Source organism: Somniosus microcephalus, chromosome 23, assembly GCF_052327205.1.
Source record: "Somniosus microcephalus isolate GS21.2 chromosome 23, FLI_Smic_1.0, whole genome shotgun sequence".
NCBI lineage: Eukaryota > Metazoa > Chordata > Chondrichthyes > Squaliformes > Somniosidae > Somniosus > Somniosus microcephalus.
The window spans coordinates 3,701,225-3,726,968 of NC_141009.1; the positions used below are offsets into that span (position 1 = coordinate 3,701,225).

Here is a 25,744-nt window from a genome sequence, read left to right on the forward strand (position 1 = left end):
CTCTCTGGGGGTGGGGAGTGTGGGGTGAGGCGGGGTCTCTCTCTCTGGGGCTGGGGAGTGCGGGGGTGAGGCGGGGTCTCTCTCACTCTGGGGGTGGGGAGTGTGGGGTCTCTCTCTCTCTCTAGGGGTGGGGAGTGTGGGGTGAGGCGGGGTCTCTCTCTGGGGGTGGGGAGTGTGGGGTGAGGCGGGGTCTCTCTCTCTCTCTCTCTCTGGGGGTGGGGAGTGTGGGGTGAGGCGGGGTCTCTCTCTCTCTGGGGGTGGGGAGTGTGGGGTGAGGCGGGGTCTCTCTCTCTCTCTGGGGTTGGGGAGTGCGGGGGTGAGGCGGGGTATCTCTCTCACTCTGGGGGTGGGGAGTGTGGGGTCTCTCTCTCTCTCTCTCTGGGGGTGGGGAGTGTGGGGTGAGGCGGGGTCTCTCTCTCTGGGGGTGGGGAGTGTGGGGTGAGGCGGGGTCTCTCTCTCTCTCTCTCTCTGGGGGTGGGGAGTGTGGGGTGAGGCGGGGTCTCTCTCTCTGGGGTTGGGGAGTGCGGGGGTGAGGCGGGGTCTCTCTCACTCTGGGGGTGGGGAGTGTGGGGTCTCTCTCTCTCACTAGGGGTGGGGAGTGTGGGGTGAGGCGGGGTCTCTCTCTGGGGGTGGGGAGTGTGGGGTGAGGCGGGGTCTCTCTCTCTCTCTCTCTGGGGGTGGGGAGTGTGGGGTGAGGCGGGGTCTCTCTCTCTCTGGGGGTGGGGAGTGTGGGGTGAGGCGGGGTCTCTCTCTCTCTCTGGGGTTGGGGAGTGCGGGGGTGAGGCGGGGTATCTCTCTCACTCTGGGGGTGGGGAGTGTGGGGTCTCTCTCTCTCTCTCTCTGGGGGTGGGGAGTGTGGGGTGAGGCGGGGTCTCTCTCTCTGGGGGTGGGGAGTGTGGGGTGAGGCGGGGTCTCTCTCTCTCTCTCTCTCTGGGGGTGGGGAGTGTGGGGTGAGGCGGGGTCTCTCTCTCTGGGGGTGGGGAGTGTGGGGTAAGGCGGGGTCTCTCTCTCTCTCTCTCTGGTAGTTGAGGCTCGGAGGCCGCCTAGGCCCGTTGCCCGGGGAGACGGAGACGGAGCCGGTGTCCGGTTTCCCGCCTCAGCCGCTGCTCCCATCAGTGGAATAAACCGGCAATAATCACCGATTTGCCCCGCTCGTGGTGTTTCGCTGTTGTCCTGGGATGTACCTCGCGGTGAAGCTGGGCCATTGACCGGCTGATGGTCCGCGGGGAACCGGGCTCGGACTCTTTGTTCCGGGTGCGGGCTCGGGTCGGATGGATTTGGCGGCGGACCCAGTTCCGGTTCCGGCAGCCGGCGTGGAGCGAGGTGAGTCCGTTTTATTCAAAATTACTTTCAAAGCCTGACTGAATTTAAAAACAAACATCGCGAAAAAACTGTTATAATTGTTCAACAAGTTGAATAAAGTGCATCTCGGAGGGGCAGTACTGAGGGAGCGCCGCACTGTCAGAGGGGCAGTACTGAGGGAGTGCCGCACTGTCGGAGGGGCAGTACTGAGGGAGCGCCGCACTGTCGGAGGGGCAGTACTGAGGGAGCGCCGCACTGTCGGAGGGGCAGTACTGAGGGAGCGCCGCACTGTCGGAGGGGCAGTACTGAGGGAGCGCCGCACTGTCGGAGGGGCAGTACTGAGGGAGCGCCGCACTGTCGGAGGGGCAGTACTGAGGGAGCGCCGCACTGTCGGAGGGGCAGTACTGAGGGAGTGCCGCACTGTCGGAGGGGCAGTACTGAGGGAGCGATGCACTGTCGGAGGGGCAGTACTGAGGGAGCGCCGCACTGTCGGAGGGGCAGTACTGAGGGAGCGCCGCACTGTCGGAGGGGCAGTACTGAGGGAGCGCCGCACTGTCGGAGGGGCAGTACTGAGGGAGTGCTGCACTGTCGGAGGGGCAGTACTGAGGGAGCAATGCACTGTCGGAGGGGCAGTACTGAGGGAGCGCCGCACTGTCGGAGGGGCAGTACTGAGGGAGCGCCGCACTGTCGGAGGGGCAGTACTGAGGGAGTGCTGCACTGTCGGAGGGGCAGTACTGAGGGAGCAATGCACTGTCGGAGGGGCAGTACTGAGGGAGCGCCGCACTGTCGGAGGGGCAGTACTGAGGGAGCGCCGCACTGTCGGAGGGGCAGTACTGAGGGAGTGCTGCACTGTCGGAGGGGCAGTACTGAGGGAGCGCTGCACTGGGAAGATTGACCAGAACGGTGCCAGGGATGAGGGATTTCAGTTAAGCTGGGATTGGTCTCCTTGAAGCAGAGAATATTGCAGGGAGATTTGATAGAGATGTTCAAAATTTTGAATGGTTTTGATCGAGTAAATAAGGAGAAACTGTTTCCAGTGGCAGGAGGGTCGGGAACCAGAGGACACAGAATTGGCAACAAACCAGAGGGGAGATGAGGAGAATTTTTTTTACACAGCGAGTTGTTGTGATCTGGAATGCGCTGCCTGAAAGGGGGTGGAAGCAGATTCAATAGTAACTTTCAAAAGGGAATCGGAATAATACTTGAAGGCAGAACATTTGCAGGGCTCTGGGGAAAGAGCAGGGCGGAGTCGGACTTTCAATGAGCGGGCACAGGCCCGATGGGCCAAATGGCCTCCTGTGCTGTAGTATTCTTTGACTTTTGTGCAGCGTGTCCTGTGTTTGTAGGGACGATCGTTTGGCCTCACGGAGCGAGTGGGTGACGAGCAGACGATGGCCAAAGTAAAACCCGACCTGCAGGTGGACGGCGCGGTCCCAGCAGGATCTGGGCAGGGCAGCCAAAAGAAGTCAAAGAGAAAGCGGTTCTGGGCCAAGGAAAGCACCGCCACCAAAAAGAAGCCAGGGCCGATGCTGCCTCCGAGAGTCGCTGTGGATTATTCCACCAACTGGAAGGCATTACAGCAGGTAAGGAGTTAAAAAAAAATACGCTAAGAAGGCAAATACTGCAGGTGCCGGAAATCCGCAATAAAAACATCACCTCAAACCTCAACTTTCACTGAAATAAAATCAGCGAATGCTGGAAAACGCGGAGGAGGTCCAGCAGCCTCTGGAGAGAGGAGGGTCGGATTAATGGTTATGTCCGGGTTCATCTACTCTTCATGCTGCCTCTGAGTCAGAAGGTTGTGGGTTCAAGTCCCACTCCAGGGACTTGAGCACATAAATCTAGGCTGACACTCCAGTGCAGTGCTGAGGGAGTGCCGCACGGTCGGAGGTGCCGTCTTTCGGATGAGACGTTAAATCGAGGCCCTGTCTGCTCTCTCGGGTGGACGTAAAAGATCCCACGGCACTATTTCAAAGAAGAGCAGGGGAGTTCTCCCCGGTGTCCTGGGGCCAATATTTATCCTTCAGTCAACATAACAAACAAAACCAGGTTATCTGGTCATCATCACAGTGCTGTTTGTGGGATCTTGCTGTGTGCAAATTGGCTACCGCGTTTCCCACATTGCAACAGTGACTACACTGCAAAAAAGTGCTTCATTGGCTGTAAAGCGCTTTGAGACGTCTGGTGGTCGTGAAAGGCGCGATAGAAATGTAAGTGTTTTTTCTAACCCTACCTTTCTCCACTGATGCTGCCTGACCTGCTGAATGTATCCCTGAGATGGTGAGCAGCCGCCTTGAACCACTGGTAGTGGTTTGATACAGACTCACTGGGCCACTCCACAGGGCAGCTAAGAGTCAACCACGTTGGTGTGGGACTGGAGTCACATATAGACCAGACCGGGTAAGGACGGCAGGTTTGAGGTGTACAGACGGTGGGGCAGTTTAGTGAGTCATGGACATGCACCACACTGGGGTTGCTGGTCACAGCTTAACACATACTGACAGGGAACGAGTACCTCCGCGCAGGCACGTCTGGTGAGCCTGGGGCCTGAAGCACGTTTTCTCTCTGCTTGATGCCTGTCTGGAGAAGAAGGTTGATCGTTTCCCGGGCTCGGCTGTGTCGGCGCTGGGCGTTCCCCGGGCTTGGCGCTGGGCCTTCCCTGGGCTCGGCGGTGTCGGCGCTGGGCGTTCCCCGGGCTCGGCGCTGGGCGTTCCCCGGGCTCGGCGCTGGGCGTTCCCCGGGCTCGGCGCTGGGCGTTCCCCGGGCTCGGCGCTGGGCCTTCCCCGGGCTCGGCGCTGGGCCTTCCCCTGGCTCGGCGGTGTCGGCGCTGGGCGTTCCCTGGGCTCGGCGGTGTCGGCGCTGGGCCTTCCCCGGGCTCGGCGGTGTCGGCGCTGGGCCTTCCCCGGGCTCGGCGGTGTCGGCGCTGGGCCTTCCCTGGGCTCGGCGCTGGGCCTTCCCCGGGCTCGGCGCTGGGCCTTCCCCGGGCTCGGCGCTGGGCCTTCCCCGGGCTCGGTGCTGGGCGTTCCCCGGGGTCGGCAGTGTCGGCGCTGGGCCTTCCCCGGGCTCGGCAGCCTGTCCGACAATGGCTGGATCAAATTACACATTGCAGATATTCCAGTTGTGTATGTGTTGTCCTTCCATGTCCTGTTGCTGTCGATATGGAAGTTTGCTGATTCCACCAGAGTGGAGCAAATAGACGCAACCAAGACAATCCCGCAGCTTGTAGAGGGTGTGCAGGTCCTACAGGGAAGCAGGAGAAATGGATACATTACTCGCTCCAAACTCCTGATGCTGCTGATAAATCCTGAGATTGAGTCTTGCATCGGAATTGTTAAACAAATAAAAGACCAGGTCCGTCCAGTTCACCTTCTCCCATCCTGGTAGTCGCAGGATCGAACGATAATGGAGTTGTTGACCAATCACAGCGATCAATCTCTATCAGTGAGTCTACAGCAGACCCAGACACGAGGTGAGGAAACCCCTAGTGGTGGAGAGCTTTGGGAACCAGAGGTCCAGAGTCACCTGTTCCTCCCGAGCTCGCTGCACTCGCCACACGGCAGGTCTCACATTACTCAGATACTGTGTCCAAAAATACTGTTTTCTGAAGTAACATTTCTGGGGAAGGTTTCTGGAGCGGACAAGCTGGGAGCGAGGGTCAGGGAATGACAATCAATCGATCTTGTTCCTGCTGCATTGTGTGAATTGTGACCACTTATTCATCTGACGGGTTCTTATTCTCAATCAGCTAATGAATCAGACGACTGACGCAAAGAAAGTTCCGGAAAGCAAATCCAAGATTCGGACAAAGGGGGAAACGTGTGCTGTGGAGAAGAAAGGTGACCGGGGAACACCGGGAGTTAAACAGGAGAAAGGGGCAGAAAGCAAGACCCAGCCGGACTCTCGAAAGCAGAACCCGAACGTTACACATAAACTTAAACCGGAGAGAGGGGCAGATAGCAAGACCCAGCCGGACTCTCGAAAGCAGAACCCGAACGTTACACATAAACTTAAACCGGAGAGAGGGGCAGAAAGCAAGATCCAGCCGGACTCTCGAAAGCAGAACCCGAACGTTACACATGGACTTAAACCGGAGAGAGGGGCAGAAAGCAAGACCCAGCCGGACTCTCGAAAGCAGAACCCGAACGTTACACATGGACTTAAACCGGAGAGAGGGGCAGAAAGCAAGACCCAGCCGGACTCTCGAAAGCAGAACCCGAACGTTACACATAAACCTAAACCGGAGAGAGGGGCAGAAAGCAAGACCCCGACGGACTCTCAAACAATAAGTGTGCCGGCGAAAGAAAACGGACTGAAATCGGATAAAAGTGTGAACCAGGGACATCGGCACAGTGAGAAAAAGAAGGCGAGGAACGACCGAGGGCCTCCAGAGGAAGATGGCTCAACTCAGACGAAAAAAAGAACCAAGATTGAACCAGAGCCTGAGAAACACACTGGGTAGGTGTTTGTGAAATCGTTTTAAATGGCCTCGCCCCCCTCCCTATCTCTGTAACCTCATCCAGCCCCACAACCCCCGCGATCTCTGCGCTCCTCCAATTCTGGCCTCTGGCCAATCCCCGATTTCCATCGCTCCACCATTGGCGGCCGTGCCTTCAGCTGCCTGGGCCCCGAGCTCTGGAATTCCCTCCCTAAACCTCTCCGCCTCGCTAACTCTCTTTCCTCCTTTAAGGTGCTCCTTAAAACCTCCCTCTTTCACCTGTCCTAATACCTCCTTGTGTGGCTCGGTGTCAAATTTAGTTTGATAATCGCTCCTGTGAAGCTCTTTGGGTCGTCTTACTACATTAAAGGCGCTATTTAATGCAATTTGTTCTAATTTTGCTCCCTCTGTAACCGCTACTTGTATAAGTGGTAGCGGTGTCGATGTAGGGAAGTTCCAAGCAGGAACAGAACCCAGTACTCGTTCCATTGATCTGGTTTCTATGTTTAATAGTCCCGGTTCCTTACTCTTCCTGTTTGCCAGCAGACCCGATATCTGGTTTGATGGCGTGGACCCGGATGATATCGAAGCCGCGATGGGACCGGAAGCTGCAGGCGTTGCTCGGCAACAGATGGGAGCGACAACGGGAAATCCACGCCCTGTAGGACAGACCGTGGAAAAGATGCTGGTTAAAGATGGAGCTTTCGAGGGGTAGGTACTGAGCAGCCTGTTTGATGGGACAGTGTAGAGGGAGCTTTACTCTGTACCTAACCCGTGCTGTACCTGCCCTGGGAGTGTTTGATGGGACAGTGTAGAGGGAGCTTTACTCTGTATCTAACCCGTGCTGTACCTGTCCTGGGAGTGTTTGATGGGACAGTGTAGAGGGAGCTTTACTCTGTATCTAACCCGTGCTGTACCTGTCCTGGGAGTGTTTGATGGGACAGTGTAGAGGGAGCTTTACTCTGTATCTAACCCATGCTGTACCTGCCCTGGGAGTGTTTGATGGGACAGTGTAGAGGGAGCTTTACTCTGTATCTAACCCCGTGCTGTACCTGCCCTGGGAGTGTTTGATGGGACAGTGTAGAGGGAGCTTTACTCTGTATCTAACCCGTGCTGTACCTGCCCTGGGAGTGTTTGATGGGACAGTGTAGAGGGAGCTTTACTCTGTATCTAACCCGTGATGTACCTGCCCTGGGAGTGTTTGATGGGACAGTGTAGAGGGAGCTTTACTCTGTATCTAACCCGTGCTGTACCTGCCCTGGGAGTGTTTGATGGGACAGTGTAGAGGGAGCTTTACTCTGTATCTAACCCGTGCTGTACCTGCCCTGGGAGTGTTTGATGGGACAGTGTAGAGGGAGCTTTACTCTGTATCTAACCCATGCTGTACCTGCCCTGGGAGTGTTTGATGGGACAGTGTAGAGGGAGCTTTACTCTGTATCTAACCCGTGCTGTACCTGCCCTGGGAGTGTTTGATGGGACAGTGTAGAGGGAGCTTTACTCTGTATCTAATCCGTGCTGTACCTGCCCTGGGAGTGTTTGATGGGACAGTGTAGAGGGAGCTTTACTCTGTATCTAACCCGTGCTGTACCTGCCCTGGGAGTGTTTGATGGGACAATGTAGAGGGAGCTTTACTCTGTATCTAACCCATGCTGTACCTGCCCTGGGAGTGTTTGATGGGACAGTGTAGAGGGAGCTTTACTCTGTATCTAACCCGTGCTGTACCTGCCCTGGGAGTGTTTGATGGGACAGTGTAGAGGGAGCTTTACTCTGTATCTAACCCGTGCTGTACCTGCCCTGGGGGTGTTTGATGGGACAGTGCAGAGGGAGCTTTACTCTGTATCTAACCCGTGCTGGATGAGTCCAAGTTTTCTAACGATGAGAGATTCAGTGTTTAGTTTTAACGAGTTGCGGCCTGCTCTTTACAAGTTTTTCGAACAGAAGCAAAGTGTTCGAGACGGTAGTGAGAGTCTGGATAAGTTTGTTGGTTGTTTCCTCAGACTGACCAAAGCTGTGGCTATGGACTGTGAGATGGTCGGTGTGGGAGCAGACGGGGTGGACAGTATCCTCGCACGGGTTTCCATCGTCAACCAGTTTGGCAAATGTGTCTACGACAAATACGTGAAACCGAAAGAAAAAGTGACTGATTACAGGACCTGGGTGAGCGGGGTCCGACCGGGCGATGTGAAGAACGGTGAGGGGACTTTCTCGGCCTAAGGGTTTAAAATATTTCTGCAGGATTTTCAAACACAGTTTTAACTGTGACATTGAAATGGAGATAGAGGAAGAGATAAATCAAGAAATTTGAGAAAATATCAGTAACAGCAAAGAATTTCAGCGAAATTGAATCACGGAAACAGGCCATTCGGCCCATCCAGTCCGTGTTGGTGTTTGTGCTCCACACGAGCAGTGTCCTCGCCCACGTGCCCCCCCCCCCCCCCGCCAGTTCCGTACCCCTCGATCCTCCTTTCCCTTCAACTGCCTCCCTCACCTGTTCTTAAATGTTTGCCTGGTCTCTGCTTCATTCATTCATTTTTTAATTCATTCTCTGGGTGTGGGTGTCACTGGCAAGGCCTCTCCGCCTCGCTACCTCTCTCTCTGGGTGTGGGTGTCATTGGCAAGGCCTCTCCGCCTAGCTACCTCTCTCTCTGGGTGTGGGTGTCACTGGCAAGGCCTCTCCGCCTCGCTACCTCTCTCTCTGGGTGTGGGTGTCACTGGCAAGGCCTCTCCGCCTCGCTACCTCTCTCTCTGGGTGTGGGTGTCACTGGCAAGGCCTCTCCGCCTCGCTACCTCTCTCTCTGGGTGTGGGTGTCACTGGCAAGGCCTCTCCGCCTCGCTACCTCTCTCTCTGGGTGTGGGTGTCACTGGCAAGGCCTCTCCGCCTCGCTACCTCTCTCTGGGTGTGGGTGTCACTGGCAAGGCCCCTCCGCCTCGCTACCTCTCTCTCTGGGTGTGGGTGTCACTGGCAAGGCCTCTCCGCCTCGCTACCTCTCTCTCTGGGTGTGGGTGTCACTGGCAAGGCCTCTCCGCCTCGCTACCTCTCTCTCTGGGTGTGGGTGTCACTGGCAGGGCCTCTCCGCCTCGCTACCTCTCTCTCTGGGTGTGGGTGTCACTGGCAAGGCCTCTCCGCCTAGCTACCTCTCTCTCTGGGTGTGGGTGTCACTGGCAGGGCCTCTCCGCCTCGCTACCTCTCTCTCTGGGTGTGGGTGTCACTGGCAGGGCCTCTCCGCCTCGCTACCTCTCTCTCTGGGTGTGGGTGTCACTGGCAAGGCCTCTCCGCCTCGCTACCTCTCTCTCTGGGTGTGGGTGTCACTGGCAAGGCCTCTCCGCCTAGCTACCTCTCTCTCTGGGTGTGGGTGTCACTGGCAAGGCCTCTCCGCCTCGCTACCTCTCTCTCTCGGTGTGGGTGTCACTGGCAAGGCCTCTCCGCCTCGCTACCTCACTCTCTGGGTGTGGGTGTCACTGGCAAGGCCTCTCCGCCTCGCTACCTCTCTCTCTGGGTGTGGGTGTCACTGGCAAGGCCTCTCCGCCTCGCTACCTCTCTCTCTGGGTGTGGGTGTCACTGGCAAGGCCTCTCCGCCTCGCTACCTCTCCTCCTCCTTTTAAGATGCTCCTTAAAATCTCCCTCTTTGACCAAGCTTTTAGTTACCTGTCCTAATATCTCATGATGTGGTTCGGTGTCGAATGTTGTTTTATAACACTCCTGCGAAGCACCTTGGGACGTTTTACTACGTTAAAGGCGCTATATAATTGCAAGATGCTGTTGTCAGGGTGATTAGGGTACACACATGTTCCCACGTGAGGTAAAGGGAGGAGCAAGCGCTGGAACTCATTGGATGAGAAGATTAATTGAAATTAAAATGAGACTTGGCAGCAGGTGACAGATCTGAGGCTTGTAACGTGACACAAAACAAGGCTGTGTTCAGGGGAAACAGAAGAAAAAGATCAGGAAAGGTAAGAGGGAATATGAAGGAAGCCTGGCAGGGAACAGAAATGGAAATAGCAAATGACTTTATACAATATATATAAAGTTAAAGGGTTGATTAAGGATGAAAAGGAAGGAATGACAGATACTAAATGAGCCTCTGCCTCGGTTTTGACAGGAGTGGAAATGAAAGGGTGCAAAGAATGAAAGAGAGGAGGAGGTGGAGCAGTTAGAGAGGGTAACTAGATAAGGAAGAAGTGCTTGATAAAATGGGTGCAACTCAAAGTGGAAAGGGCAACCTGGCTGTGACTGGCATCCTGGAATAACAAGGGAAGTTAGAGGAAATTGTCCAGAATCTTTTGGACATTGTTGGGTATAGAAGTTGTCTCCAGAGGACTGGAGGGTGTCCGTGTAACACCTCTGCAGAAAGGGATAAACCAGGTAACTGCAGACCAACCAGCCTGCCTAATATCATTCGTGGGTAAGCTTCATCAGACCAGAATACAGGACAAAATGAATACATGAAAGGACAGCCAACATGGATTGGGAAAAGGTAAGTGGTGTCTGAAAAAATTAGTGGTGTTCTTTTGAGGAAATAATGGGAGTTTATTGATAAAGGAAATGCGTTGGGTGTTGTGTCTATGGATTTTCAGAAGGCATTTGATAAGGTGCTACATAGGAGGCTGGTGGCAGCGTGGATAGGAAGTTACGTAAAGAACAGAAAACAGTGGCTAATGGCTGTTTTGGACTGGGTGGGAGGGGGGGTGGTATAAACAGTGATGTACCCGGCTTGGGGGGTCGGAGCAGGTTAGGGTGTCCCCCGGTGGAGAGGGTGGGGGGGGTGTAAGATTTAGGATCACAGGCTCACACAGATTACCCAACAGGGTTTTAGAAGTTGCAAGGCTTTTTTTAAAGAGCTACAGTTTTAAAGCATAATCAGATATTACATATGGTTTAAGCCGAGTATAATAGACATACAGCCCGTGACAGTAGGAGCGATCTACGACTCCCGAATCGGAATGCCACGACCGGATGGACAGGGCAGCAGTACGGTGGTCTCGGATTAGATGGATTCCTGCAGTCTGCTGCAGTGGTCACTTCCGTTGGGTCATCTCTCAAGCTGCTGGAGGTGTTAGGCCATCAGCCACCTCAGAGGCTAAACTTGACCAAGGTGTTAGGCCGTAGCCACCTCGGAGAAGCCTTCGCCCCTAACTGCCTGATTTCCTCTCTCGGTCGTCTATATTTATAGTTATTTTGGTGGGCTGGTAATCACCCGGTGTCAATCGTTTGATCCCCATCCTATTGTCCAATTGTGAAGCGGGAAGGCATCCCTCGCCGTCCCTTTCTGCATGACTGACGAGGCCTCCCTCTTATCTTTGAGGAATGTTTTGTTATGTTTCTTTAAGGACATTTTATGACTTTTCGGCTCCATTTTTGTCTATTATCCCACCACCCTGTGTTGTTTTGCATTTTACGATTCCCTTATCACCTCTATTTGTCTTTTGATGCTTGATATTCGACCTTGCTGCATTTCCGCTATCTGTTCCCGGCTGCATGCTGTCAGCCTCTGTTCTAAGAATTAAGACCCATCTCTGAATCTAACAGCTATTTCTTACAGGGGGGGACAGTGTGGGGACTGCAGGACTTCAGTAAAGATTAAATGTTTGAACTTGTAGTGTGTGAGACTGTGTGTGTTTGTGTAGTTGGAAATTAATCGACCCGTTTGGCCATTTTTCAGGTGAAGCCTACAATGTCGTGCAGAGGGAGGTGGCAGACATCTTGCAAGGCAGGACTTTAGTGGGTCACGCTGTCCACAATGATCTCAAGGTTGGTACCAATCTTCCCTCTGATTTTTTTTTTTGCCTGCGCGGGCCATTCAAAATTCCTCATGTGCGATTTTTCTATTTAAAAGCCGGCTCACCGGCTGCGCGGGACCTCCAGAGTGTGGGCGGCCGCGTAGCTTAAAGGGAACGTTGTATGGTACCCGGGGTCGCCCAGTCCGACCGCCCACTAACCCCCTCCCCCCACCCCCGCCAATTGTTTAGGCAGCACGGGGTAAATCCTGTTCAGAGTAAAATTTGTAATAAATAAAAAAGCCTAAACTTTTATTTTGAATATCCAGACTCCCTCCTCCCCCAGTAGATTCGCAGAATCAAAACCATGTATGTCTGCTGTTGCCGGGATGTAAGCGTGTGTTTTGTTCGGGAGTAAGAGGCCGCTCTCCTTGGGCAGGATCCTCAGTGAAAGGCACCACTTCACTTCATTTTAGGAAAAGGGGTGTGAGGGGGAATGGTTAATGCTTGCACCGAATGTATCCTCCCCGTCCCACCTGGGTGTGTCCCACCTCTCCTGGAGGTGCTGACTCGCTGGTGCACGGGATCCGTACACGGGTGGTGGCCATTCTCCGATAACCTCACCCAGGTGTGTGATGGTAGGGTGTCAGAAGACTACGGCAGTGCAGTGTGGCGGCTCTGTTACTGGACGACGGCGTGCAGTGTGGCGGCTCTGTTACTGGACGACGGCGTGCAGTGTGGCGGCTCTGTTACTGGACTACGGCGTGCAGTGTGGCGGCTCTGTTACTGGACTACGGCGTGCAGTGTGGCGGCTCTGTTACTGGACGACGGCGTGCAGTGTGGCGGCTCTGTTACTGGACGACGGCGTGCAGTGTGGCGGCTCTGTTACTGGACTACGGCGTGCAGTGTGGCGGCTCTTACTGGACGACGGCGTGCAGTGTGGCGGCTCTGTTACTGGACTACGGCGTGCAGTGTGGCGGCTCTGTTACTGGACGACGGCGTGCAGTGTGGCGGCTCTGTTACTGGACGACGGCGTGCAGTGTGGCGGCTCTGTTACTGGACTACGGCGTGCAGTGTGGCGGCTCTGTTACTGGACGACGGCGTGCAGTGTGGCGGCTCTGTTACTGGACGACGGCGTGCAGTGTGGCGGCTCTGTTACTGGACGACGGCGTGCAGTGTGGCGGCTCTGTTACTGGACGACGGCGTGCAGTGTGGCGGCTCTGTTACTGGACTACGGCGTGCAGTGTGGCGGCTCTGTTACTGGACGACGGCGTGCAGTGTGGCGGCTCTGTTACTGGACGACGGCGTGCAGTGTGGCGGCTCTGTTACTGGACTACGGCGTGCAGTGTGGCGGCTCTGTTACTGGACTACGGCGTGCAGTGTGGCGGCTCTGTTACTGGACGACGGCGTGCAGTGTGGCGGCTCTGTTACTGGACGACGGCGTGCAGTGTGGCGGCTCTGTTACTGGACGACGGCGTGCAGTGTGGCGGCTCTGTTACTGGACGACGGCGTGCAGTGTGGCGGCTCTGTTACTGGACTAATGATCCAGGGAACGCGAATTCAAATCCCACCAAGGCAGTTTGAGAATTTGAATTCAGTTTTGTTTTTAAAAATCTGGAAATGAAAAGCTGGGATCAGCAAAAGTGACCATGAAACGACTGGATTATTGCAAAAACCCAGCGGGTTCACTAATGCCCTCTAGGGAAGGAAACCTGCCGTCCTTACCCGCTCTGGGCCTACAGGTGACTCCAGTCCCATGCCAATGTTGGCTGGTATTCCGTATTCAGTGGCGAGTTTAAAAAAAATTCTCCTCTCGCCTCTGGTTCTTTATCTTAAATCTGTGACCTCTGGTTACCGTCCCTCCTGCCACCAGAGACAGCTTCTCCTTATTTACTCTTCACAAAACCATTCATGATTTTGAACCCCTATTAAATTGTGTGTGGAACTAGATTCTGAATAAAACTGGAGGTTTCTCGTCAGTGTTCTGTAACTCGCTGACTCCCAGCTCACTGGAGGAACGTATCCAACTTAAACACAATGGGGTCGCGTTTCCACCAGTTATATCAGCGCGGGCGGAATCGGCCGAACCAGTGCAAAAGATCGGGGAACTTTAAACGTGAGTTGTGCCCGGATCCACTTGTGTTTTCCGCTGGCCCAAGATTCGATTCGCCGGATCAGACTGCCCACAAAACTGGCCACACCCCCAGGGCGACACTGAGATTGCGCTGGTTCAGGAAAGCTCTTCAAATCACGCTCGGTTTCTGAGGCGCACAGGGAGAAGAAAGGCACGCTTTTAAAAGTTTTTTTTAATACCAAAAAATATTTAATTTACTAAGAAATTGATGAGTGTACACCAGTGAAACTTGTAATCCATACAGACAGCTGCCGATGGTTGGCATGTGCGCCAGTCCGTAACTTTAATACCCGCTGTCTGATTTGCCACAGATCCTGTTCTTGGACCATCCGAAGAAGAAAATTCGCGACACGCAGAAATACAAACCTTTCAGAACAGTGGTCAGAGTGAGTAAAGCGAGGTTCGGATTTGTCCGTCAAGCGCCGCTGCCCATCGAACGTGCGCAGAGAATGTCCGTTCAAGTGGAGGGAGTAAAAAGAAATGTTGTAGTGGTAGGGGATAGTATCATTAGGGGGATAGATAGGGTTCTCTGCAGTCAAGAGCGGGAGTCCCGAAGGCTGTGTTGCCTGCCCGGTGCCAGGGTTAAGGACATCTCTTCTGGGCTGGAAAGAAACTTGGAGTGGGAGGGGGAGGATCCAGTTGTCGTGGTCCATGTTGGTACAAACGACGTAGATAGGACAAGGAAGACGGTTCTGTTAAAGGAGTATGAGCAGCTAGGGGTCAAATTAAAAAACAGAACCTCAAGGGTAATAATCTCTGGGTTATTACCTGAGCCACGAGCGAATTTGGCTAGGATAAATAAAATTAAAGAGTTAAATGCGTGGCTCAAAGACTGGTGTGGGAGAAATGGGTTTTGCTTCTTGGGACACTGGCACCAGTACTGGGACAGGAGGGAGCTGTTCTGTTGGGACGGACTCCACTTGGCCAGTGCTGGGACTAGAGTCCTGGCGAATCATATAACTAGGGCTGTAGAGAGGGCTTTAAACTAATTAGTGGGGGGGAGGTTTCTAGAGAGCAAATAATAGAAATGACAATGGAGAAGGTCATAGACTTAGGTAGCAGTGGGGGAATTAAAAAACAGAATGTGTCAGGAAGGGACAGAAGGTATGGAGTAAAAAGTAAAGTACTAAAAAGGGAAAAAACAGGAACTAAGTGTTACAAAACATATTTGAGAGTTCTTTATCTGAATGCACGTAGCATTCGTAACAAAATGAATGAGTTAACGGCACAAATAATGACATGGGTATGATCTTGTGGCCATTACAGAAACATGGCTGCAGGGTGACCATGACTGGGAATTAAACATACCAGGTTATTTAACAATCAGGAAGGACAGGCAGGAAGGGAGAGGAGGTGGGGTGGCTATGTTAATAAAGGAAGGAATCACTATAATACAGAGAAATGATATTGGGTCAAAGGAGCAGGATAGTGAAACAGTTTGGGTGGAGGTAAGGAATAATAAGGGGAAAAAAACACGAGTGGGTGTAGTCTATAGGCCTCCGAACAGTTGCAACTCTGTTGGACGGAGTATTAATCAGGAAATAGTTGAGGCTTGTAATAAGGGAACAGCTATAATTATGGGGGATTTTAATTATCATATTAACTGGACAAATCAAATTGGGCAGAGCAGCCTTGAGGAAGAGTTCATTGAGTGTATTAGGGATGGGTTTCTTGAGCAGTATGTAACTGAACCGACCAGGGGGCAAGCAACCTTAGATTTGGTCCTGTGTAATGAGACAGGATTAATTAAAAATGTCCTAGTAAAGGATCCCCTTGGAATGAGTGACCATAACATGGTTGAGTTCCATATTCAATTAGAGGGTGAGAAGGTTGGATCTCAAACAAGCGTGCTGAGCTTGAATAAAGGAGACTATGAAGGTATGAGAGCGGAATTGAGTAGAGTGGACTGGGAAAATAGATTAAAGGGTAAGACGGTACAGGACCAGTGGTGTACATTTAAGGAGTTATTTTACAACTTCCAAAAAAAATATATTCCACTGAGGAAAAAAGGGTGTAAAAGAAAAGATAGCCATCCGTGGCTAAGTAAAGTAATTAAGGATAGTATCCGACTAAAAACAAGGGCATATAAGGTAGCCAAATCTAGTGGGAGGATGGAAGATTGGGAAGTCTTTAAAAGACAGCGAAAAATAACAAAAAGATTGATTAAGAAAGGGAAGATAGATTATGAAAGTAAATTAGCAAAAAATATAAAAATAGACAGTAAAAGTTTCTATAGTTATATAAAAAGAAAAAGGGTGGCTAAAGTAAATGTTGGTCCCTTAGAGGATGAGACTGGGAAATTAATGGTGGGAAACATGGAGATGGCAAAAACACTGAACAATTATTTTGTATCAGTCTTTACAGTAGAGGACACTAAGAATATCCCAACACTGGACAAACAGGGGGCTCTAGTGGGGGAGGAACTAAATACAATTAAAATCACTAAGGAAGTGGTACTTGGTAAAATAATGGGACTCAAGGCGGATAAATCCCCTGGACCTGATGGCTTGCATCCTAGGGTCTTGAGGGAAGTAGCGGTAGGGATTGTGGATGCATTGGTAATAATTTTCCAAAACTCACTGGACTCAGCAAAGGTCCCGGCAGATTGGAAAACTGCTAATGTAACACCCTTATTTAAAAAGGGTAGTAGGCAGAAGGCTGGAAACTATAGACCTGTTAGCCTAACATCTGTGGTTGGTAAAATGTTAGAGTCCATTATTAAGGAGACAGTAACGGGACATTTGGATAAACATAATTTAATAGGGCAAACTCAGCATGGTTTCATGAAGGGGAAGTCATGTTTAACAAATTTGCTTGAGTTTTTTGAGGAAGTAACATACAGGGTGGATAAAGGGGAACCAGTGGACGTAGTGTATTTAGACTTCCAAAAGGCATTTGACAAGGTGCCACACAAAAGATTATTGCTCAAGATAAAAAATCACGGGATTGGGGGTAATATTCTGGCGTGGGTGGAGGATTGGCTCTCTAACAGAAAGCAGAGAGTTGGGATAAATGGTTCGTTCTCAGATTGGCAACCAGTAACTAGTGGTGTTCCGCAGGGGTCAGTGCTGGGTCCCCAACTCTTTACAATCTATATTAACGATTTGGAGGAGGGGACCGAGTGTAACATATCAAAGTTTGCAGATGATACAAAGATGGGACGGAAAGTAGTGAGTGAGGAGGACATAAAAAACCTGCAAAGGGACATAGACAGGCTAAGTAAGTGGGCAGAGATTTGGCAGATGGAATACAATACTGGAAAGTGTGAGGTTATGCACTTTGGCAGGAAAAACCATAGAGCAAGTTATTATCTTAATGGCAAGAAACTGGAAAGTACTGTAGTACAAAGGGATCTGGGGGTCCTGGTGCACGAAACTCAAAAAGTTAGTATGCAGGTGCAGCAAGTGATTAAGAAGGCCAATGGAATGTTGGCTTTTATTGCTAGGGGGATGGAATATAAAAACAGGGAGGTATTGCTGCAGTTGTACAAGGTATTGGTGAGGCCGCACCTGGAATACTGCATACAGTTTTGGTGTCCATACTTAAGAAAAGACATACTTGCTCTCGAGTCAGTACAAAGAAGGTTCACTCGGTTAATCCCGGGGATGAGGGGGTGGTCATATGAGGAGAGGTTGAGTAGATTGGGACTCTACTCATTGGAGTTCAGAAGAATGAGAGGCGATCTTATTGAAACATATAAGATTGTGAAGGGGCTTGATCGGGTGGATGCGGTGAGGATGTTCCCAATGATGGGTGAAACTAGAACTAGGGGGCATAATCGTAAAATAAGGGGCTGCTCATTCAAAACTGAGATGAGGAGAAACTTCTTCACTCAGAGGGTGGTAGGTTTGTGGAATTTGCTGCCCCAGAAAGCTGTGGAATCTACATCATTAAATAAATTTAAAACAGAAATAGATAGTTTCCTAGAAGTAAAGGGAATTAAGGGTTACGGGGAGCGGGCAGGAAATTGGACATGAGTCTGGGTTCGGAATGGTCATGGCCCTGTGGGTAGTGGAGCGGGCCCAGGGGCCGTGTAGCCTTGTTCTGCTCCTACTGTGTTCTAATTCTGTTAGATTTCAGGAGATGGTTTTATTCCTGTTCCTGGCTGGGGTGGAGATCGCCTTTACAGAAGGTAAGTACTGTAGAAAATATAGGGACAGAGTGATCTCCTGGAAGAATTTCGATCGCCTAGATGGGTCGGAGAGGAATTTCCCAGATTTTTTTCTCCCAAATTGGCCATTGGGTCTTTATCTGGTTTTTCGCCTCTCCCGGGAGATCACATGGGTTCGGGTGGATGCAGAGTGATGGAAGATTTGAGGTTAGGATCAGATCAGCCATGATCTTATTGAATGGCGGAGCAGGCTCGAGGGGCCGATTGGCCTACTCCTGCTCCTATTTCTTATGTTCTTATGTTCTTATGTTCTTATGTCCGGCTGGAAAAATAGGTGGAAAAAGGCTCGGGGAGAGCTGTGGTTAAAGGGCTTGAACTCTGCTCCCGTGTTACGAGGATTGTGAGGGGAGGTTTATTATTTGAAGAATGAGTGAGTTGTGCGAACTCTTGCAATGTGCTGTATTGCCTGATGCTGCTTGTGTTACTAAAGCTGGCGTGTGAGTTACAGCCTCTGATGAGGATTCTGAGATTGACCGGGGTGATGGGGAGCCTTGAGCCCCATCAGCCAGGACTGTTTCTCCCAAGCCTGAAGGCCAGTTGTAGGGACCGTGACCCCACATTAGCACAGACAGGCAGGCTCGGTGCAGAGCATGGCTCAAGCCTGGGAATTCGAGCGTGCGCAGTCCCAACACCGCCGTCATGCACGCTTCCGATTGAAGATTTTCTCTTTTGTATACAAGCTGAGCGTTTATGTTTTATTTCTATTAATTATCTTAATTTTTTCCCTGCAGTGTGGCAGACCCTCCCTCAAACACTTGTGTCAGCAGATCCTAAAGGTCAAAGTTCAGGAGTCTGAACATTCTTCGGTGAGTGTGTTCACTGAGGGCCTCGTCATTCGCTGTGCGTCGATACTGTGGAGCAGTTATACTCCCCGTGTTCAGACTGTAATCAGAATCACTGAGCATCGGGCACCCCGTGCCAGGCTGTGCTAGCTGCAACACCAAAGCATCTCAATTGTCTCTCTACCCTCTCAGCCCAGTTTCTCCCCCTCACCTCCTGAAGGCATTGACTCTCACTGGGGTACGGGTTCCACAGAAACTGACTCTCACTGGGGTACGGGTTCCACAGACACTGACTCTCACTGGGGTACGGGTTCCACACACACTGACTCTCACTGGGGTACGGGTTCCACAGACACTGACTCTCACTGGGGTACGGGTTCCACAGACACTGACTCTCACTGGGGTACGGGTTCCATAGACACTGACTCTCACTGGGGTACGGGTTCCACAGACACTGACTCTCACTGGGGCACGGGTTCCACAGACACTGACTCTCACTGGGGTACGGGTTCCACAGACACTGACTCTCACTGGGGTACGGGTTCCACAGACACTGACTCTCACTGGGGTACGGGTTCCACAGACACTGCCTCTCACTGGGGTACGGGTTCCACAGGCACTGACTCTCACTGGGGTACGAGTTCCACAGACACTGCCTCTCACTGGGGCACGGGTTCCACAGTCACTGACTCTCACTGGGGTACGGGTTCCACAGACACTGACTCTCACTGGGGTACGGGTTCCACAGACACTGACTCTCACTAGGGTACGGGTTCCACAGACACTGACTCTCACTGAGGTACGGGTTCCACAGACACTGACTCTCACTGGGGTACGGGTTCCACAGAAACTGACTTTCACTGGGGTACGGGTTCCACAGAAACTGACTCTTGCTGGGGTACGGGTTCCACAGAAACTGACTCTTGCTGGGGTGAAGGTTCCACAGTCACTGACTCTCACTGGGGTACGGGTGCCACAGGCACTGACTCTCACTGGGGTACGGGTTCCACAGGCACTGACTCTCACTGGGGTACGGGTTCCACAGGCACCGACTCTCACTGGGGTATGGGTTCCACAGACTCTGACTCTCACTGGGGTACGGGTTCCACAGACACTGACTCTCACTGGGGTACGGGTTCCACAGACATTGACTCTCACTGGGGTATGGGTTCCACTGACATAAAACTCACTGGGGTATGGGTTCCACACACACTTACTCTCACTGGGGTACGGGTTCCATAGACACTGACTCTCACTGGGGTACGGGTTCCACAGACACTGACTGTCACTGGGGTACGGGTTCCACTGACACTGACTCTCACTGGGGTATGGGTTCCACTGACAAACTCTCACTGGGGTACGGGTTCCACAGACACTGACTGTCACTGGGGTACGGGTTCCACAGACACTGACTCTCACTGGGGTACGGGTTCCACTGACACTGACTCTCACTGGGGTACGGGTTCCACTGACATAAAACTCTCACTGGGGCACGGGTTCCACAGGCACTGACTCTCACTGGGGTACGGGTTCCACAGACACTGACTCTCTCTGGGGTACGGGTTCAACAGACACTGACTCTCACTGGGGTACGGGTTCCACAGACACTGACTCTCACTTGGGTACGGGTTCCACTGACACTGACTCTCACTTGGGTACGGTTTCCACAGACACTGACTCTCACTGGGGTACGGGTTCCATAGACACTGACTCCTATTCCCGTGATCACACCAAGTGTGAGCTTAGACTGCGAATGCTGATTAGCCATATGATCTTACCTAAAAATTAGGAGCAGGAGTTGGCCATATGGTAAAATAATGGGACTCAAGGCGGACAAATCACCTGGACCTGATGGCTTACATCCTAGGGTCTTGAGGGAAGTGGCGGTAGGGATTGTGGATGCATTGGTAATAATTTTCCAAAACTCCCTGGACTCAGCAAAGGTCCCGGCAGACTGGAAAACTGCTAATGTAACGCCCTTATTTGAAAAGGGCAGTAGACAGAAGGCGGGAAACTATAGACCGGTTAGCCTAACATCTGTGGTAGGTAAAATATTGGAGTCCATTATTAAGGAGACAGTAACAGGACATTTGGATAATCATAATTTAATACGACAAAGTCAGCATGGTTTTATGAAGGGGAAGTCATGTTTGACAAATTTGCTGGAGTTCTTTGAGGAAGTAACATATAGGGTGGATAAAGGGGAACCAGTGGACGTAGTGTATTTAGACTTCCAAAAGGCATTTGACAAGGTGCCACACAAAAGATTATTGCTTAAGATAAAAAATCACGGGATTGGGGGTAATATTCTGGCATGGATAGAGGATTGGCTATCTAACAGAAGGCAGAGAGTTGGGATAAATGGTTCATTCTCAGACTGGCAATCAGTAACCAGTGGTGTTCCGCAGGGGTCAGTGCTGGGTCCCCAACTCTTTACAATCTATATTAACGATTTGGAGGAGGGGACCGAGTGTAACATATCAAAGTTTGCAGATGGTACTAAGATGGGAGGGAAAGTAGTGAGCGAGGAGGACATAAAAAACCTGCAAGGGGACATAGACAGGCTAAGTAAGTGGGCAGAGATTTGGCAGATGGAATACAATACTGGAAAGTGTGAGGTTATGCACTTTGGCAGGAAAAATCGTAGAGCAAGTTATTATCTTAATGGCAAGAAACTGGAAAGTACTGAAGTACAAAGGGATCTGGGGGTCCTGGTGCACGAAACTCAGAAGGTTAGTATGCAGGTGCAGCAAGTGATTAAGAAGGCCAATGGAATGTTGGCTTTCATTGCTAGGGGGATAGAATATAAAAATAGGGAGGTATTGCTTCAGTTGTACAAGGTATTGGTGAGACCGCACCTGGAATACTGCATACAGTTTTGGTGTCCATACTTAAGAAAAGACATACTTGCTCTCGAGTCAGTAATCCCGGGGATGAGGGGATGGACATATGAGGAGAGGTTGAGTAGATTGGGACTCTACTCATTGGAGTTCAGAAGAATGAGAGGCGATCTTATTGAAACATATAAGATTGTGAAGGGGTTGGATCGGGTGGATGCGGGGAGGATGTTCCCGATGATGGGTGAAACTAGAACTAGGGGGCATAGTCTTAGAATAAGGGGCTGCTCTTTCAAAACTGAGATGAGGAGGAACTACTTCACTCAGAGGGTGGTAGGTCCATGGAATATGCTGCCCCAAAAAGCTGTAGAGGCTACATCATTACATAAATTTAAAACAGAAATAGACAGTTTCCTAGAAGTAAAGGGAATTAAGGGTTACGGGGAGCGGGCAGGAATTTGGACATGAGTCTAGGTTCGGATCAGTCCTGGCCCTGTGGGTAGCAGAGCGGGCCCAGGGGCCGGGTAGCCTGATCCTGCTCCTATTTCGTGTGTCTAATTCTGTTAGATTCAGGAGATGGTTATGTGATAGTGGATTGGCGGTTAGGATCAGATCAGCCATGATCTTATTGAATGGCGGAGCAGGCTTGAGGGGCCGATTGGCCTACTCCTGCTCCTATTTCTTATGTTCTTGAGTCTGCTCCGCCATTCAATAAGATGATGGCTGATCTTCGACATCTGCTCCACCTTCCTGCACTATCCCCAAATCCCTAGATTCCCCATGAGTCCAAAAATCTATCGCTCTCTGTCTTAAGTGTACTCATGGACTCAGCATCCACAGCCCTCTGGGGTAGAGAATTTCATAGATTCACAACCCTGTGAATGAAGAAATTCCTCCTCATCTCAGTCCTAAATGGCCGACCCCTTATCCTGGGACTGTGACCCCTGGTTCTAGACTCTCCAGCCAGGGGGAAACAACCTCTCAGCATCTACCCTGTCAATCCCCCTCAGAACCTTATGTGTTTCAATGAGATCGCCTCTCATTCTTCTAAATTTAGGCCCAATCTACGCAATCTCTCCTCATAGGAAAACTTTCTCCTCCCAGCAATCAATCTTGGGAGCCCCTCACAACCGAAGTTGATCAAACCCGCCATTAACTGTCTATGGCTCCTTTGGAAAGTATTGAGAACAAAAATCGTTGTGGAAATGTCTGGAAGTCTTCCAGCAGACTCAGCTCCTGATGGTAACTGCTTCGGATTCTAGTCGCTGTAGCCATGGACGGGACACCAGAAGGTTTAGCACCAAGTCTCCGAGGCTGGTACGTTATCTGGTAAAATTCAATCTGCTCAGGGAATTGAACCCAAACTATCCCCGATGTTTCTCTTCTCTGGCCCGGTGCCTCAGTCCAGGTGGCTCGTGTACAATCGGAGCGTTTAGAGGGGAAAGGGGCTGTGACTCTCAGCAATCCCCGGCTCGCAGAAGAAAACCCTGGCTCCAAGCTGGATGGTGCTGCGTGCGTGTTGCGTCGGCCCACGCAACGTGGTCAGGGTACTGAGGGCCACTCTGAGCAAAGAGCCACCCCAACCCAGACCAGCTAACTCAACAACAAGTACTTGCATTTATTTATATAGCGCTGTTAACGTGGTAAAACATCCCAAGGCTCTTCACAGGAGTGTTAGATGACAAAAAAATTGACACCGAGTCACATAAGGAGAAATTAGGGCAGGTGACCAAAAGCTCGGTCAAAGAGGTCGGTTTTAAAGAGCGTCTTAAAGGAGTAGAGAGAGGCGGAGAGGTTTAGGGAGGGAATTCCAGAACTTCGGGCCCAGGCAGCTGAAGGCACGGCCGCCAATGGTGGGACAAAGGAATTGCTGGAAAGAGGCCAGAATTGGAGGAGTGCAGATATCTGAGTGTTTTTGGGCTGGAGGTTACAGAGATAGGGAGGGATGAGGCCATGGAGGGAATTGAAAACAAAGATGAGAATTTTTAAATCGAGGCGTTAATAACGGCACAGGCCAGCGCTGGAGCCTGGGTCCCTCTGCTCCATGTGTCTCGGCTCTGCACCAAGTGGGACATTTACATGCACTGTGGCTCGGAGTAAGAGTGAAGATGGAATGATTCCTCGTTGCTTCGTGCTTGTTGGGGTATGGCGCTCGCTTCGGGCGTTGGTATCTCGGGTTTCCTGCTGTACAGAGCGTGCTGAAACTCCCACCAGCAGAGGCAAGAGGAGCGTTTGTCAGGAGGCTGATCGATTGCACCCCTTGCTGGGCGCATCAAACAGCACTCGCTCTGCAAGTCTTGGTGACTCGCTGGCTGGTGCCTTGGGTCGGGGGACAACCTGTCAGGATCACTTGGGTGAAGACACGATCACGCCAGTCTGTGATGCCCTCAGTGGTTGACTGTCGCATCAAACACTCCCAGGGCAGGTACAGCACGGGTTAGAGACAGAGTAAAGCTCCCTCGACACTGTCCCATGAAACACTCCCAGGGCAGGTACAGCACGGGTTAGATACAGAGTAAAGCTCCCTCTACACTGTCCCATCAAACACTCCCAGGGCAGGTACAGCACGGGTTAGATACAGAGTAAAGCTCCCTCTACACTGTCCCATGAAACACTCCCAGGGCAGGGACAGCACGGGTTAGATACAGAGTAAAGCTCCCTCTACACTGTCCCATCAAACACTCCCAGGGCAGGTACAGCACGGGTTAGATACAGAGTAAAGCTCCCTCTACACTGTCCCATCAAACACTCCCAGGGCAGGTACAGCACGGGTTAGATACAGAGTAAAGCTCCCTCTACACTGTCCCATGAAACACTCCCAGGGCAGGTACAGCACGGGTTAGATACAGAGTAAAGCTCCCTCTACACTGTCCCATCAAACACTCCCAGGGCAGGTACAGCACGGGTTAGATACAGAGTAAAGCTCCCTCTACACTGTCCCATCAAACACTCCCAGGGCAGGTACAGCACGGGTTAGATACAGAGTAAAGCTCCCTCTACACTGTCCCATCAAACACTCCCAGGGCAGGTACAGCACGGGTTAGATACAGAGCAAAGCTCCTTCTACACTGACCCATCAAACACTCCCAGAGCAGGTATAGCACGGATTAGATACAGAGTAAAGCCCCCTCTACACTGTCCCATCAAACACTCTCAGGGCAGGTACAGCACAGGTTAGATACAGAGTAAAGCCCCCTCTACACTGTCCCATCAAACACTCTCAGGGCAGGTACAGCACAGGTTAGATACAGAGTAAAGCTCCCTCTACACTGTCCCATCAAACACTCTCAGGGCAGGTACAGCACAGGTTAGATACAGAGTAAAGCCCCCTCTACACTGTCCCATCAAACACTCTCAGGGCAGGTACAGCACAGGTTAGATACAGAGTAAAGCTCCCTCTACACTGTCAGAGAGTTGACGTGTGAAGAATGGCTGCTTGGGTGAGGCAGTGGAGAGTCAGCACCCATGGAACCTGTACCCCAGCGAGAGGCAGAGGGATGTGTGAAGATAACACTTGCAGAAGCCCCGTGTCTCGGCTTGAAGAAACAGTGCTCTCTGTGCATAACCTGCCTTTTTGCTCCTACTTGCCCTTTAGGTGCAGGACGCGCAGGCGACGATGAGACTTTACACGCTGGCGAGGCAGCGGTGGGAGGCCGAGCTAAAGGCAAAGCACAAAACTAAGAAGAAGGAAGTCGCGAAAGAGAAGAAATCGAAACCGTCGAGCTGAGTGGGACAAGACTGTGAGTGGGACAAGACTGTAAGCGAGGGGTGCAGTCAGTGACCGCCCCAAAGCCTGGCGTGGTGAGAGAGCTCAGTCTGTGCCTCCTCTCCCCTGCAGTTTATAGGCTGACAGATGAATACTGCTGGTATGAGGGAGCAGTTGTATTTTTGAAATGGCTACTGTCACTTCAGTGAAGAGCACAGCGCGCTGTAGCTGGGTGACATTCAGCAGGCTGGCCGTTCACTAGTAACTCCTTACAGTCGGTGCTTCTCCTGGAGCGTCTACCAGATCCCGGACTGGATCAGCTTGGAGTCACTTCTCCTCACGCCTGGTTTAGACTGATAAAATCTGTATTTTTGTTGATAATCCAACTCTGAACATCTGTCTGGATTTTTCATTCAGTGTGAAGGAAGTCAGTGACCGGGAGAACAGAACAGTTTGTATAACCAGTGTCAGCATCACTCACTCCCAGGTACAGCACGAGTTAGATACAGAGTAAAGCTCCCTCTACACTGTCCCCATCAAACACTCCCAGGGCAGGTACAGCACGGGTTAGATACAGAGTAAAGCTCCCTCTACACTGTCCCATCAAACACTCCCAGGGCAGGTACAGCACGGGTTAGATACAGAGTAAAGCTCTCTCTACA

At 51.7% G+C, this 25,744-nt stretch overlaps 1 protein-coding gene across 3 annotated transcripts; it reads left to right on the forward strand.

Annotated features, from left to right (window-relative positions):
• Nucleotides 1-1,134: 1,134 nt before the first annotated feature.
• Nucleotides 1,135-25,468, forward strand: rexo4 (RNA exonuclease 4). Of its 3 annotated transcripts, none has more exons than XM_085965221.1 (9): nt 1,135-1,323; nt 2,649-2,885; nt 5,048-5,757; nt 6,281-6,448; nt 7,735-7,928; nt 11,398-11,486; nt 13,898-13,972; nt 18,489-18,563; nt 24,972-25,468. In XM_085965221.1, exons 1-9 carry the CDS (start codon nt 1,216-1,218, stop codon nt 25,101-25,103), a joined length of 1,788 nt encoding a protein of 595 aa, XP_085821347.1. In that variant the 5' UTR covers nt 1,135-1,215; the 3' UTR covers nt 25,104-25,468. The 3 variants fall into 3 exon arrangements, with proteins under 3 accessions (XP_085821347.1, XP_085821348.1, XP_085821349.1); XM_085965222.1 differs by having other exon boundaries at nt 1,139-1,323; nt 6,284-6,448; XM_085965223.1 differs by having other exon boundaries at nt 1,257-1,323; nt 2,631-2,885.
• Nucleotides 25,469-25,744: the final 276 nt, after the last annotated feature.